The sequence below is a fragment of the Lonchura striata genome, chromosome 20 (assembly GCF_046129695.1).
Source record: "Lonchura striata isolate bLonStr1 chromosome 20, bLonStr1.mat, whole genome shotgun sequence".
In the NCBI taxonomy this organism is placed as follows: domain Eukaryota; kingdom Metazoa; phylum Chordata; class Aves; order Passeriformes; family Estrildidae; genus Lonchura; species Lonchura striata.
Window position 1 is genome coordinate 3770863 of NC_134622.1, and position 12393 is coordinate 3783255.

General features: G+C 38.6%; 1 protein-coding gene across 1 annotated transcript in view; it reads right to left on the reverse strand.

The window, feature by feature from the left end:
• Positions 1–1500: 1500 nt before the first annotated feature.
• GTF2I (general transcription factor IIi) overlaps positions 1501–12393 on the reverse strand; it is a 55269-nt gene continuing 44376 nt past the window's right edge. The window contains exons 27-35 of the mRNA XM_077787638.1: positions 11680–11732; positions 11000–11107; positions 10102–10185; positions 9116–9299; positions 8156–8184; positions 6651–6725; positions 5265–5303; positions 2931–3005; positions 1501–2020 (exon numbers count right to left, since the gene is read on the reverse strand). Of these exons, the coding sequence (XP_077643764.1) occupies positions 2947–3005; positions 5265–5303; positions 6651–6725; positions 8156–8184; positions 9116–9299; positions 10102–10185; positions 11000–11107; positions 11680–11732 (631 nt within the window). The 3' untranslated portion in view covers positions 1501–2020; positions 2931–2946. The remainder of the gene's footprint in view (positions 2021–2930; positions 3006–5264; positions 5304–6650; positions 6726–8155; positions 8185–9115; positions 9300–10101; positions 10186–10999; positions 11108–11679; positions 11733–12393) is intronic.

A 12393-nucleotide genomic window follows, 5' to 3' on the forward strand; every position in this document is an offset into this window, starting at 1 on the left:
AAAGTTTCAGCAGAGCCACTCTGCTGTTACACACTTCACAAGGCAATAGCCTGGAATTATTTCTTTTCCCAGGCCCTTTGCTGTGATGCTGCCCTCATTTTGGGTGAGCACTAACAACTCCAGCAGCAATAGACAGCTGGGCAGGCAGCAGTGCTCCAAGTGCCTCCTAAAGAGGACTGTGACCAAAGAAGGGATGAACCCTCCTCCTTTTTCAGAAGGGAAAGTCAAGCCAGCTGAACCCTGGGGAAAGCTGCATTATGTCATTTCCTCATTCTAAACATTCAGAAGCAAATGTAAAACCTGGTCCCAAACTACTGCTGGAGGAGCTCAGGATGTCTGTTCAAGTGAGCAGCAGGTAAATGTGGTTATAAGGTGGGCAGTGCCCACATGGCTGGGTTAACAGGTAAGGTATGGCAGGTATGGGGATGGCTGTCTGCTGAGGCAGGAAGACAGCATGGCACCAGTCACCACCAGCTCCTACCTGGAGAGAAGGAAGGTAGGACCATGATGAGCTTTTTCAAAATGTCTCAGCATGGAGATAACCCTGCCCCTGCTGACATCAGCAGCACAAGGTCCCAGTGCTCAAGTGGGAGCACTTGGATCTGCATGCTGTGAAACACAAGCAGATGTCCTGTGAGGTCTCCCTCACCTCCAGAATGACAGAAATGTGCTGCACTGAATTTACCTGCTGAATCTCAGGTTGCTCCCACAGAACTGACACTGCACTCAACTGAATTTAAGGCTTCAAAAATTTTTCTTGAAGATCCAATCACCTCACCCACCCAGAGCTGGATTTCAGTCTCAACAGCATGACCGGAACTTACTTCTTTGCTGGCAGGACATAGCCATGCTGCATCATGTTCTACCTGCCTACAGAATTACTGCCAGGACTTGATTTGTTGTAGAAGACATAACTGCATGGACAGTTTTGAAAAACATCAGAAAGGTCTTTTATTTCTTCATCAGGGAACATAATTTACCATTTTTGCATAATGCAATCATCTCACATTTATGGCAGTAAATGAGAAACCTTTGCAAATAACCTGCATTTTTAGAGATTATCATATAGCCAGAACTGTACATCTCTGGTTCGTGAAATTTGAAAAAAAAATTATGTACAGGGTTTTACATGTTATGGTGCATAACCAAGACCACAGGGGGCTTCATTTAATTGTTGTACTCACAGAATATTCTGAGTTTTTGACAAAATAGAACTTAGAGCTGGTTGTAGCATGTTTCCATCACTAGTTCTAGATGAACAGAAGAGCATCCCCCACAGCCTTCAGCAGAAAAGTACTCACACAATTATTGCCTATGGTAGGACTGCAAGACCAAACCCATCATATGTAAACTGTGTGATACTCTGATACAACATGTACTTACTACTTTGAATTAACAGAACAAACTATGATGGGGTTTCATTTCAATTGGTTCCTAATCCACACACTGGAATATTGACCATTTCACAATCAATCTCATTAATGCACACTAACCATCAAGTGGATAATTTTATCTTTTATTTAGGAAAAACATATGAATTGTGATAGATATAATAGGCAAAATTAGCTCAAATTAGCTCAAATATACAGATATTATTATCCAATAAAACATTTAAAATAATAGCTGAAAATTAATGTAGAGGGTTTTTTTCTCCAAAGTAAACAAACTGAACTCTTCACAGGAATTTTTCATTACAAAAGCTAGGATGCATTCAGGTACAGTGAAATTCACCTTTACTGGAAAATGTAGACAGCCTGAGCTATGTCCCTGTTGATTTTAATCCCTGCCATCTCCCCAGCACTGCTGAATCAAATTTAATCCTTAAAATATATTCCAAAGTAAACTCAAGACATTCCAAATCTACAGTCATTATTAGATCAATTCACAGAACTGCTGAAAAAGTAGACATTTCTATATAATAGTACAAAAGGATTTGTATAGAAGATACTTCTCTTATACAGTTATATTACACAGCTCTAGACAGGCTGAGCAGGCTCTTCTCAAAACGGGAAGCTTCTGACTAGGTAAGAGAAATTAAAAAATTAAGTTAGTTTCATTGAAGCCTTGTGCCTTATTACAACTATGAGCAGTTTGTATTCCATTTTCCAGTTCTTTAGGCCTAAATTCAGCAAGCATGCAGAAGCTGAATATTACTCTCAATAAATATGAGATCAAATGTGTGCTCTAGTGGTCTCTTGTCAGACTTTAGAACAAATATTTATTTTAGTGTAAATTCAGTGGATGGCCCAAAGCATCCAAAACTCTGAACTACTGCAGCATCAAATTGTGCAGCCATTGCTCAGACAACTTTTTTGTGACCTTTAATTGACAAGTGAGGTAGTTTTTTGTATCTCACTGGCTGCAGTGCATCCCATGACATTTGGGTACTGTAAATTAGGTTTCTCATAAAAGTTTAATTTATGCAAAGAAAAGAAAGAAAACTTTTAAAGAAGGTTGGTTTGTCATCACACTTAATAGCTTTACTGAGTGTCCCAAGGTCAGACAATACTACAATCATAATGAAGAGCTTTCCTGCTCAATTACAATTTGGAAATGCATGTGCATTACCAAGAATAATAATGTTTTTTCACACAACCATGTCAGAGCTTTTAATAAACACTAATTCTCTCAGCTTTCAGTTACTCTTCTTCTGAGATATGTGATTACCATCACACATTTTAGGCCACATTCTTCTAGGACTTCCTTACAGATTTGAACACAGTGTGCTTTATATTGTATTTGGGTAAGAAAGTGCAAAATATCTGACATCTTATATGTGAGAACTGAGATACATAAAATAATTCACAATTAAGTACTGGCACCTTCTGACATTCAGTAGTATACTTCATCTCTCCTTTCCCCAGCCAAAAAAATATAAAAATATTATTCCTTGACAGGTGTTGACTTCAAGAAACACTAAATTCTTTTACCCAGTGTTGATGAGGTCTATGACGTCAGGTCTGGATCTTTCTTTATTTGAAACTTTTCTTCTGTTTCTGTATTATCTGTTAAAAAAAGTAGTCGTGCATGAAAAAAGTGGAATTTCCCCACCAATTTTATTACTGTTTTACTTAAATAAAATTTTATAAAAACATAAGAAGTATTTATTATCTTTTAAAACTAATAATCATTAATGAAAGTGTATTCACAGCAATCTGGTTGTGTGGAAATTACCATTTCCACTGCAAAGTAAAGCAGCTTAGGATCTTAGAGCACTTTAGTTCTTCATGAATGGAAATACAATTGGCATTAGTAGGACTGCTTCTCTCTCAACTAGATGCAGATTTCTGCATTATTCTATTTCAGTCTGTCCAAAACAAATTTTAACCCTACCTGATTTTTAAAATACAGTATCACACAGGAAGGCCTTATGATATGTTTAAAAAAAATCATGTTGGCTAAAGTATTCATCACCTTTTGATACAGTTTTATTCAGTGCAGGGATGCTTGGAGGTAAATCAAAGGAATCTCGTGTCTGTGTGGCACTGTCCATATGACATAGAGCCTGATTCTGTTCTTTTTACAGACAATATAACGTTGGAAGGAAATTGTTTTTTCTCTGGAGTTGTTTGGAAGGTTTGGGGTGAGAGTAATTCATCGCTACAAAACCAAGCTCTTTCACCACATGATCATTTTATACCTTCCAGTGTAGTTCTGAAGTGATTTTTGCCACTGCACGCCTTTTTACAGAAACACTTCCGTAATTACAGTGTCTGAAGCCACTTTTGGATGACAAATTCATAACTATGCTTTTCTATCTCACCCAAACCATTACACTGAAGGCCCCCAGATGATTTTCTTCCACTTGACAGTATTCAGGAACAACTGTAGTTCTTCCTGCACCATCTAGCTTCAGCAATCCCCCAGAATAAAGTTTTGGCATGATAAAGATACCTGATGTTCCAGCCTTCAAAACTGTGAGCATAAAATCTGCAGCTCAGCTCTGCTGTGACTCTTTTAACATTTGCCTTCTTTCTGTCTTGATTGCTACAACAGGGTCAGTCCAAGAAAGACTGACTTAAAACCCTTGGAGTGAACCTGTAACTCAGCTTGTAGCACTCACTCTGGCTGAGAATGTTCTCTTGGCTTAGAGTTCAATGACATGACAGGGGGAGTGAAGCAATGGAGACTGGAAAGGGAATTTCCATTGAAAAGGCTACAGAAGAACAGGAGCTCTTTTGGAGCAGTGTGAGCAGGATTAGGGAATGAACCAAAGTTGAGAGTCTCAGGATGAGAAGTGCTGATGCACAGCAGCTGCCATCCCAGGGCTCTTGGCTATGTTGCCATCAAGCTGGCACAGACACATCAGCAAACCCTTCTTGGGACCATCTGATACAAAGGCAGCACCCCAGCAAAGTACAAGAGCCCCCTGGATCACCTTGGAACCACAGCAGGGACAGCTGTGGCCATCCAGGGCCAGGCTGGGTGCAGCAAGGGCAGCATTTACAGGAGCAGAGCACACAGAGACAACAACATCCCAACTCTCAGGTCAATCCAGCATTTCTAATTCACCAAGGCCACATGCAAGAACACATGGGGGATACAAAACCTACAGCTTCCTTGATCTTACATGCATCTATATACAGAAAACACTTCAACAAAAGGGGTGTCAGGCCCTGGCAGAGGCTGCCCAGGGCAGTGGTGGAGTCTCCATGCTTGGAGACATTTAAAAACTGGGTAGATGTAGCTCTTGGAGAGATGGTTTAGTGGTGAGCTTGGCAGTACTGTGGCATCATTCTGACTTGATGCTTTCTGAAGGTTTTTCTAAACTAAATGATTCTACAATTCTATCTGAAAAGGATACAATTCAAGTGTATTCTTGGACAACAGGAAAGTTGGATGTTTTCTAGAATTTAAGTGCTAGAACAACAATACTCCAGTCCCTTGCCCCCAGTGTAGTGTATCCAAGCCAATATGGCATTCAGAGTTCCTGATGATGGCAATCACTCACTTGCATCAATTGAAACTACTGCACTGAACAACTAGATGCATCATTCAGGATATGAAGTCACTCAGAGCCTATATATAGGCATGACTCAACAACCATTAAGAATTCATAGAAGTCCTTTGTAAAATTATTTGAATAGTAAATTTTGCTGCTAAGTATTTTTCACATGATGCAGCATGTTATTACTATAAATGAAGAAATGTGCCAGGAACCAGTAAAATACCTTTTCTTGGTTTTGACTGACCTGACTTTAAAAACAGATGCAACTTTGTTCAGCATTACTTAAAAATATTTGGTTTTAACTGGAGACACTTACCTTCTATAGATACTTCTATTTGGCTTGGTTCATCTGGCTCTTAAATGAAAAAAATACAGTCAAATGAATATGAATATAGTTTCAACAAGATTAATCAGATTAGGGCAATTAGGTTTTCCTGAAAAAAGCACCTAATTTTTCTTAACCAATCTGACTCATATCTCTTTGACTGAGATAGATTTGTGTAGCTATCTATAGACTGCAACAAAATATAAAATATCCCCAAACATTTATTACAATCAACTATGTAACTCTTTATCTTCTAAGAATGGTTCACTGTGGCAGACATATCACCAAAACCCAGAACAACACAATGTGCATTTGCACAGAATACCAAATTTAGAACAGCTTAAAGAGAGTCACCACTTCTCCTAAGCTTTGTCTTTGATGGCAGGTATGTGTACTTTGGGGCAGAGTGGGAAGGTGCGTAACAGAGGACAAGAAGTATGCTTTAATTCCATGCTGAGTTTTCTACTATCTCTGCATGGATTGTAGATGAACATGTTCTGGGAAAACCATTTAACCTTTTTAACGCTGCAGATGTTAAGGACCAACAGACTACAGCCAGCTCACAAACCACCAGCAACTGATCTGCTCCCTCCCACACCTCCACATGGAAACAGAGGAACCAGCAGTTTCCTTTACAATAATTTTCATCGTACAAGTGTCCCTTACTCTTAAAATGTTTATCAGATGTTTTCTCTTAATTTCCCAGCTTCTTTGTATAATGATTTATTCAGTCAACTGCAGAAGTTTTCCCCGCACTACACCAACTTAGGATACACATTTTTAAAAGGCATATATGAACATTTAGAAGCTGAACTGGATGAAAGCAAAGTTGCCCAACCACATTTACTTTAGTTAATTCCCAGCCCAAAGCTAAGTTCTCTGTTCAGACTATAAGACAGGTGATGTGTGTGCAGTCCCAGCTGCAGTCTAGCAGGGGTTACAGAGCTTGGCAGCAGGCAGAAACTCCATCCAGACCCCACTGCCAGCTATGCAGGCAAACTTCACTTGGCTGTACATGCAGACATGCACACATTTGAACTAAGCAGACATTAATAAATGGATGCTGAATTGCCTTTACACATTGCCCCCACTAATCCTTCTTTCCAGTCACTCATCAGCTGTAAAAATCAAATCAAGGAACACAACAATGACACATCTTGAAGAAAGTAGAGGCACTTTCCACTAATGTTTAACAGCTATTGAAGTTATTTAAAGTTTAACAGTTATTAAAGTTAACAGCTATTCATTTCTCAAAATGAAATGGCTCATCATGAGCACCTCAGACCTAGGACATGACTGCTAATGATATCTGCCAATGAGATGCAGAACTCCATACCCCACCCCTCCTGCAAGGACACGTGTCACACTCTGCATCACCTGGTAGTGCTGCTGTGGTAGTGGCTGCTGCTGCTGCTGGTGATTCTGCTTCTGCTTCAGCTTCTTCTAGCAGCTCTAAGATGAGGCATAATCATTGTTTTACTTCACAATGAAAGTGGTTCACATAAACAGGTTACTAACATGAAACGTCACATGAAACTCCTCACATGAACAGGTTACTAACACTGTGACTGAGATGCAGTTCAATTTTTTTCCTGTTACAAGAAAAACATTGCCTGTCTTGCCTGCAAGCACCAAAAATTTCCTCTTAAGTTTCCACAAGTTCTTTAGATGAGAATAAAACATCATGCTTATAATGAGGCTCAGAGCCTGTCACTTGTTCACCTTGGTATCCATCAGTATAAGATCATTTTGATCACAATTAGTGGATTGATTTTGATCATCATCAGTAGAAGATCATTTTGATCATAATTAGTGTCATATTATTGGCAGATAATGCCCAACCCTCATGTGCCCCATGACCAGTCTGCTCCCCCAGTCCCAACACACATTGTTGACAACTTATGCTGAGCTGACAACAGCTCAGTGGATTCTTTAATTTCTATCTGAATTCCGTGGAAATACCATTACACATTTACTTGCCTGAAGGCTCCCCCTTGCAGAGAGACCTCTCTGCCACCTCAGAAGTGCTCCTAGGTCTGTGAGCAGGTCAGTGGGCTGCAATATCCTCTTGAGGACATACAATATCCTCTTGAGAACATCTCACACTTGCAGTGCATGAACAATATTCCAGTATTGTTACTGGAACACACTGGTGGCTGAGTGTATTTGAACAAACACTGGGTTGCTAAGGCTCCAGCTGGGTGAGGCCAGTTGTGACAGCTTATTTGGCCTCTGAATTTCTTATCGGACATTGGCTCACAAAGAACACAACACAAGGGACACTGTAGTGACAGTCTTTGTGGTTTGTTTTTTCTCCTAAATTACATCTAACAACCAGGTCACAATTATTTTAGCAACCAAAATATTATACCTTTCCCTCTCACTACCCCAAGCAATTTCATTGTGAGGGCCAAATTGGCCATGGCACTTCAGCTAACTACAGCCTGACTCTCTAAAAAGTTACAGTTTCAGCAGAATGCAGAATTTTTCACTGGAACAAGGCTGTGCAGCTATTGGAAAGCTCTTGCTTACCAACTGCCACTGTGATGGATTTAAACCTACAACATAGGACCTCTCATCTAAGTGTGTTGCTCCATCAGGATCCTAAATTTCTCTTGGACTCTGCAGCTGAAAAATCAGAGTCTTGCATTTTTGTATCAAGTCAATGCTAATCTTATGCGATTTAAATGCAAATTTATTCCCTGCCCTCAAGCTAACTGTACATATGTGTTTAGTCAGGAAATCTTAATGAGAAATACACAGGCAAGAGTTATACAGAGACCTTAACAACTTGGGGCCTCTGCCACTAAGACACGATGTAGAAAATAAATCTTAGTAGGTTACAAAAATACATTTGTCATCAGTGTCTCATAAATACTTACGATTGTTAATCACAAGTCCTGGAAATGGTCTGGAAAAAAAAAAAAAAATTACTGGTTCTAAAATGCACTGCATGGCATTTCCTCCCAATGTAACCTCCCCAGACCTTCTATAACAGAGGTCATGCTAAAAATTAAAAGAAAGGCAAGTAAAACAGAAGAAATAGTAGCTCTTAGGGACTTTGGTTCTTCCAAACTTGCATTTTGAAAAGTAACATGTATGGGAAGAGCTAAACCCTTCCCTTGGTCACTGCTACTTAGCAAGGGCTCACCTCTTCTTCAGGGTTCAATTCAAAAACACATCAAAGTCTTTCTGGTTAGAATATGTCATGATTAAGGGTTGAGAATTCAGACTCCTTAGTAAAATCTATGAAATTTCTCTCTAAAGATAAACTGAAGCTTTTAAACTCCTTTGAATTCATCTGTGATTTGAGAAGTTACAGAAATCGATCAATTTTATACTTTCAACTCCTCCTGAGAATGATTGCAAAGTTTGATCTGTTCTGCTTCAATGCATACTAATTAACATTGGGATGTGTGTGTCTGTGTATGTCTATGGAGATACACACATACAAATGAAATTCCCTTATACTATAATTGGACAATATTGTATTTTAAAATATTGAAACAAAACCAATGAGCTTTTGTTTCAAAACTTGGTATTATGACTGGGAGAGCAAGGCCCAGAAAACGATAGCACTTTTTTACATATTACGATTAGATTTAAACTCAAAAGACAGCTTGCTGTAATATGCAGTATTAGTAATATGCCTTTTGTCATACTAAATTGGACATGTCCTCCTTCATTCATGCTAGGAACATCTGGGCTTCCTTTAACCTGACATATTGTAATCCAAAAAGAGCCAACATCTTTTTAAAGATGTACTACTACAACTTCTTTTCTCTCACATTTATTCCATCTACGGGGCTGTAATCATGATCTAATTAATGGCAACTACATACCTAATGACAGTAAACTTGATAAACTCTGCTGATTCCAGAATCTTCCTCATTGAGTTGAGTTCCAGATAACTGGGTGCTTTAAATGCCACACCTGGAGGCATTCCATCCACCAACACACAGCCAGGGTTGTTAGTGATTTTTCTGTATGGAACTTTCACAGGAAAATTCATACCAGTGGCTTCACCTAAGTGGGAGAGGTTGTATTTATTTTCAAACCTACAGTATTTATGATTACAGTGAAGAAAAAGTCCTCAGATGATTAAGAAACAAAATGCTTTCTATCAGATCTGAAACTATGAAAATTCACTTGACAATAAAATTATTACAGTGTTAGAAATGAGGTTCTGGATTACACTCATGAACATTACTATGAGAGCATTAGTCACAGTTTAAACTCAGACAGTTCAGCATATGAATAACACAGGTTCTGCTCATAGAGAACAGGATATAACAGGAGATAGCTACACAAAGGAAATCAAAGCATTTCCTGCAATGCTATGAAAAGCAATTCAACACAGCACAAGTGAAGGAATTTCAGATAAGGAAACCCAGGTAAATGCTACTGCACAATGCAAAGTAAAAAGCCCAAAAGTATACACAGCAGAAGGGTTAAATTGAATTTTTAAAGTTACTCTAATCCCAAGTATTAAGAGGTCAGGATTATGAAGCCCTGAGAAGAACCATGGACTTCCAACAAAATAAATACTTCATCTGTGTTGACACAGGAAAAAGGAAAAGGGAAGGGGAACTCTGAAGCAGCAATCTAGACTCTTAGGACTTTGTTTAATACACCAAACTGTCTACATCACTTACAAAAGATTCTTTTTGGAGTCAAAGCACAACATTCACATGCAATTCTCAAATTTGTTCATTTTAACGACCATATATATAATTCACTGTGAGTGAATATTCATTCAGTAACTGCAGTATGAACAACATTAATTGCACTCACACCTATACAAAAATGGGAAGTAAGAGGCAATTACCAAATTTCTGGCTAAAAAGCTCATTTACTTGCTCTCTCAATTGTCTGGCACTTTCTGCTTTTGGCAGTGGCTCACTTTCATCATCTGGAAGAAATTGTTAGAATAGCATGAGAACTAAGCACAAATTTCCCCTCTTGAAGCTTGTTTATCCCTGCATGTTTACTCAAAGCAGGTATACCCAAAAGCTTCTAAACAGGCACTGTCAATTCCTCATTTTAGTAGTAACACCAAATTGTAGAAATACATACAAATAGATGGTTGCTAAGAAATTACAGAATCCTAGAATGGTTGATTTGGAAGAGACCTTGAAGATCATCTAGTTCCAAACCCCTGCCACGGGCAGGGACACATTCTACTAGACCAAGTTGCTCCAAGCCCCACTTAACCTGGCCCTGAACGCTTCCAGGAATGAATCTAGAAATGTCTAGAGATGATTTTGTAAAGTAATTTAAACCAATAAATTGTATTTTACTTTCTTATGGAACATAGAAAGGTATGTAAAGGTAAAAGCAAAGTGATCATTCAGTAGATTGCCATAGCATGCAACAAAAAAAGCAGTAATTGGTATTAAGACAAAGCAGTTCAGCCTGCATGGTCATTCAATTCAGTTCAACTGCCGACATCTGGAAGTTGCCAAGAACGGCAAATCAATACTTAAATTATTGCATCATAAAAATGTGGATGCTTCTTCAGGTGGTTGGACTAAGAAAATTCTAGAGATGTCACTGATGAGTGTTAGATAATATTTAACATCTCAGCAAAACCAAAAGGTATCTTATGTTCTTTCTTGACTGTACTTCAGCAAACCAGCTTGACTGTAGGAAAACATCAAACTAAGCAGATACCACGAGGAATATAAGCACAAGTATTATGATACCAAACCAGCCAGTATACACACCTTTTATGGTTACTTTAACAATGTTTAGGTCTCCAACACTTGTAGCTGTTTTCACTGAGTTTTTTGTGGTCCTTGCTACATTGGCTTTACTGGGGGAATTATTTTTTCCTAGGAGGATTAATTTAGAAAACATTTATAGAGAGCTCAAAATCTTCAGTCTCATCTATAAAGAAAATATTGCAAAACAACAAATATTGGCAAAGTTTTCAAAGAGGACCTAGTTTCAGCTTCAAAATGGGAGCTTCTCTTCCATGACCTACCTACCTGACACAATTTTCTACTGGCTATCCTGTCTCTGGTGCATGTGTCATTTAGATGATCTACATACTAGGAGTAAATAATTTATCTCTAGACCTGAATAAATCATGTGAATCCTACATTACTGGCTACATTTTGATAGCATGTAGTAAAGAATACATTAGAGGCACAATTATTTGTGAATAACTTAAAAAAATTAATACTCCCTTTTTAGAGCTATATTTAATCTGTAACTAGTAAGTGCTTACCCCATCTTAAAAATAAACAAGCCAACAAACAAAGCAACTGCAATTTAATAGATCTTTCAGGAATAAACAGAATAAATCTTCCAGGAATTTATTAACACCATGCTGCTCTTATAATTAATATTCAACCCTTGAAATAAACTGTTATCTGGAAAGCTAAGCAGTTATAAAACTCACCTTGGGGGCTTTTATCAGAACTTTCTTTGATAGCTGCCTCAAGCATCTCAGGCCTGCAAACAGATTGAACATTTTACATACAATAATAAAATTGTAGCATCAACATTAAAGAAAATCCCATTTTCTAAAAATGGTAACTAAGTGATACTCTCTCAGCCAAAGAGACAGTCAAGAAAGCAATCACTGAGAGGCTCCATAACTTCCCAGAATCGCAGAAATCTTAGATTGGTTTGGGTTGGAAGGAACCTAAAACCCATCCAGTTTCTTGCTCCTGCCGTGGGCAGGGACACCTTCTACTACATCAGGCTGCTCAAAACCCCATCTAACCTGGCCTTGGACACTTCCAGGGATGGGGCAGCCACAGCTGCTCTGGGCCTCACCACCCTCCCAGTGAAATTCCTTCCAAACATCTAATTTTACCATGCTCTCTGTCAGTTTAAAGCCATTCACCCTTGTTCTATCACTACCTGTCCTTGTAACTTCTCTTGCCACTGTTTCTGCACTGGCACAGGAATATCTAAGCCTGTTCTAGGCGAAAGAAAGAAAATTCTTACAGCTCTCATTAAAATAATCTCCACTCCTCAGCTCTCAATACACAAACCAGCAAGCTTTATGAGCAGCCCATAAGTGCTCCCTGCAGTAGGAACTAAACCAGTGATGTGATAATTGTGATGGATTAAGAAATATGGACTTGTTTTTCCTCTCAAAACAAAG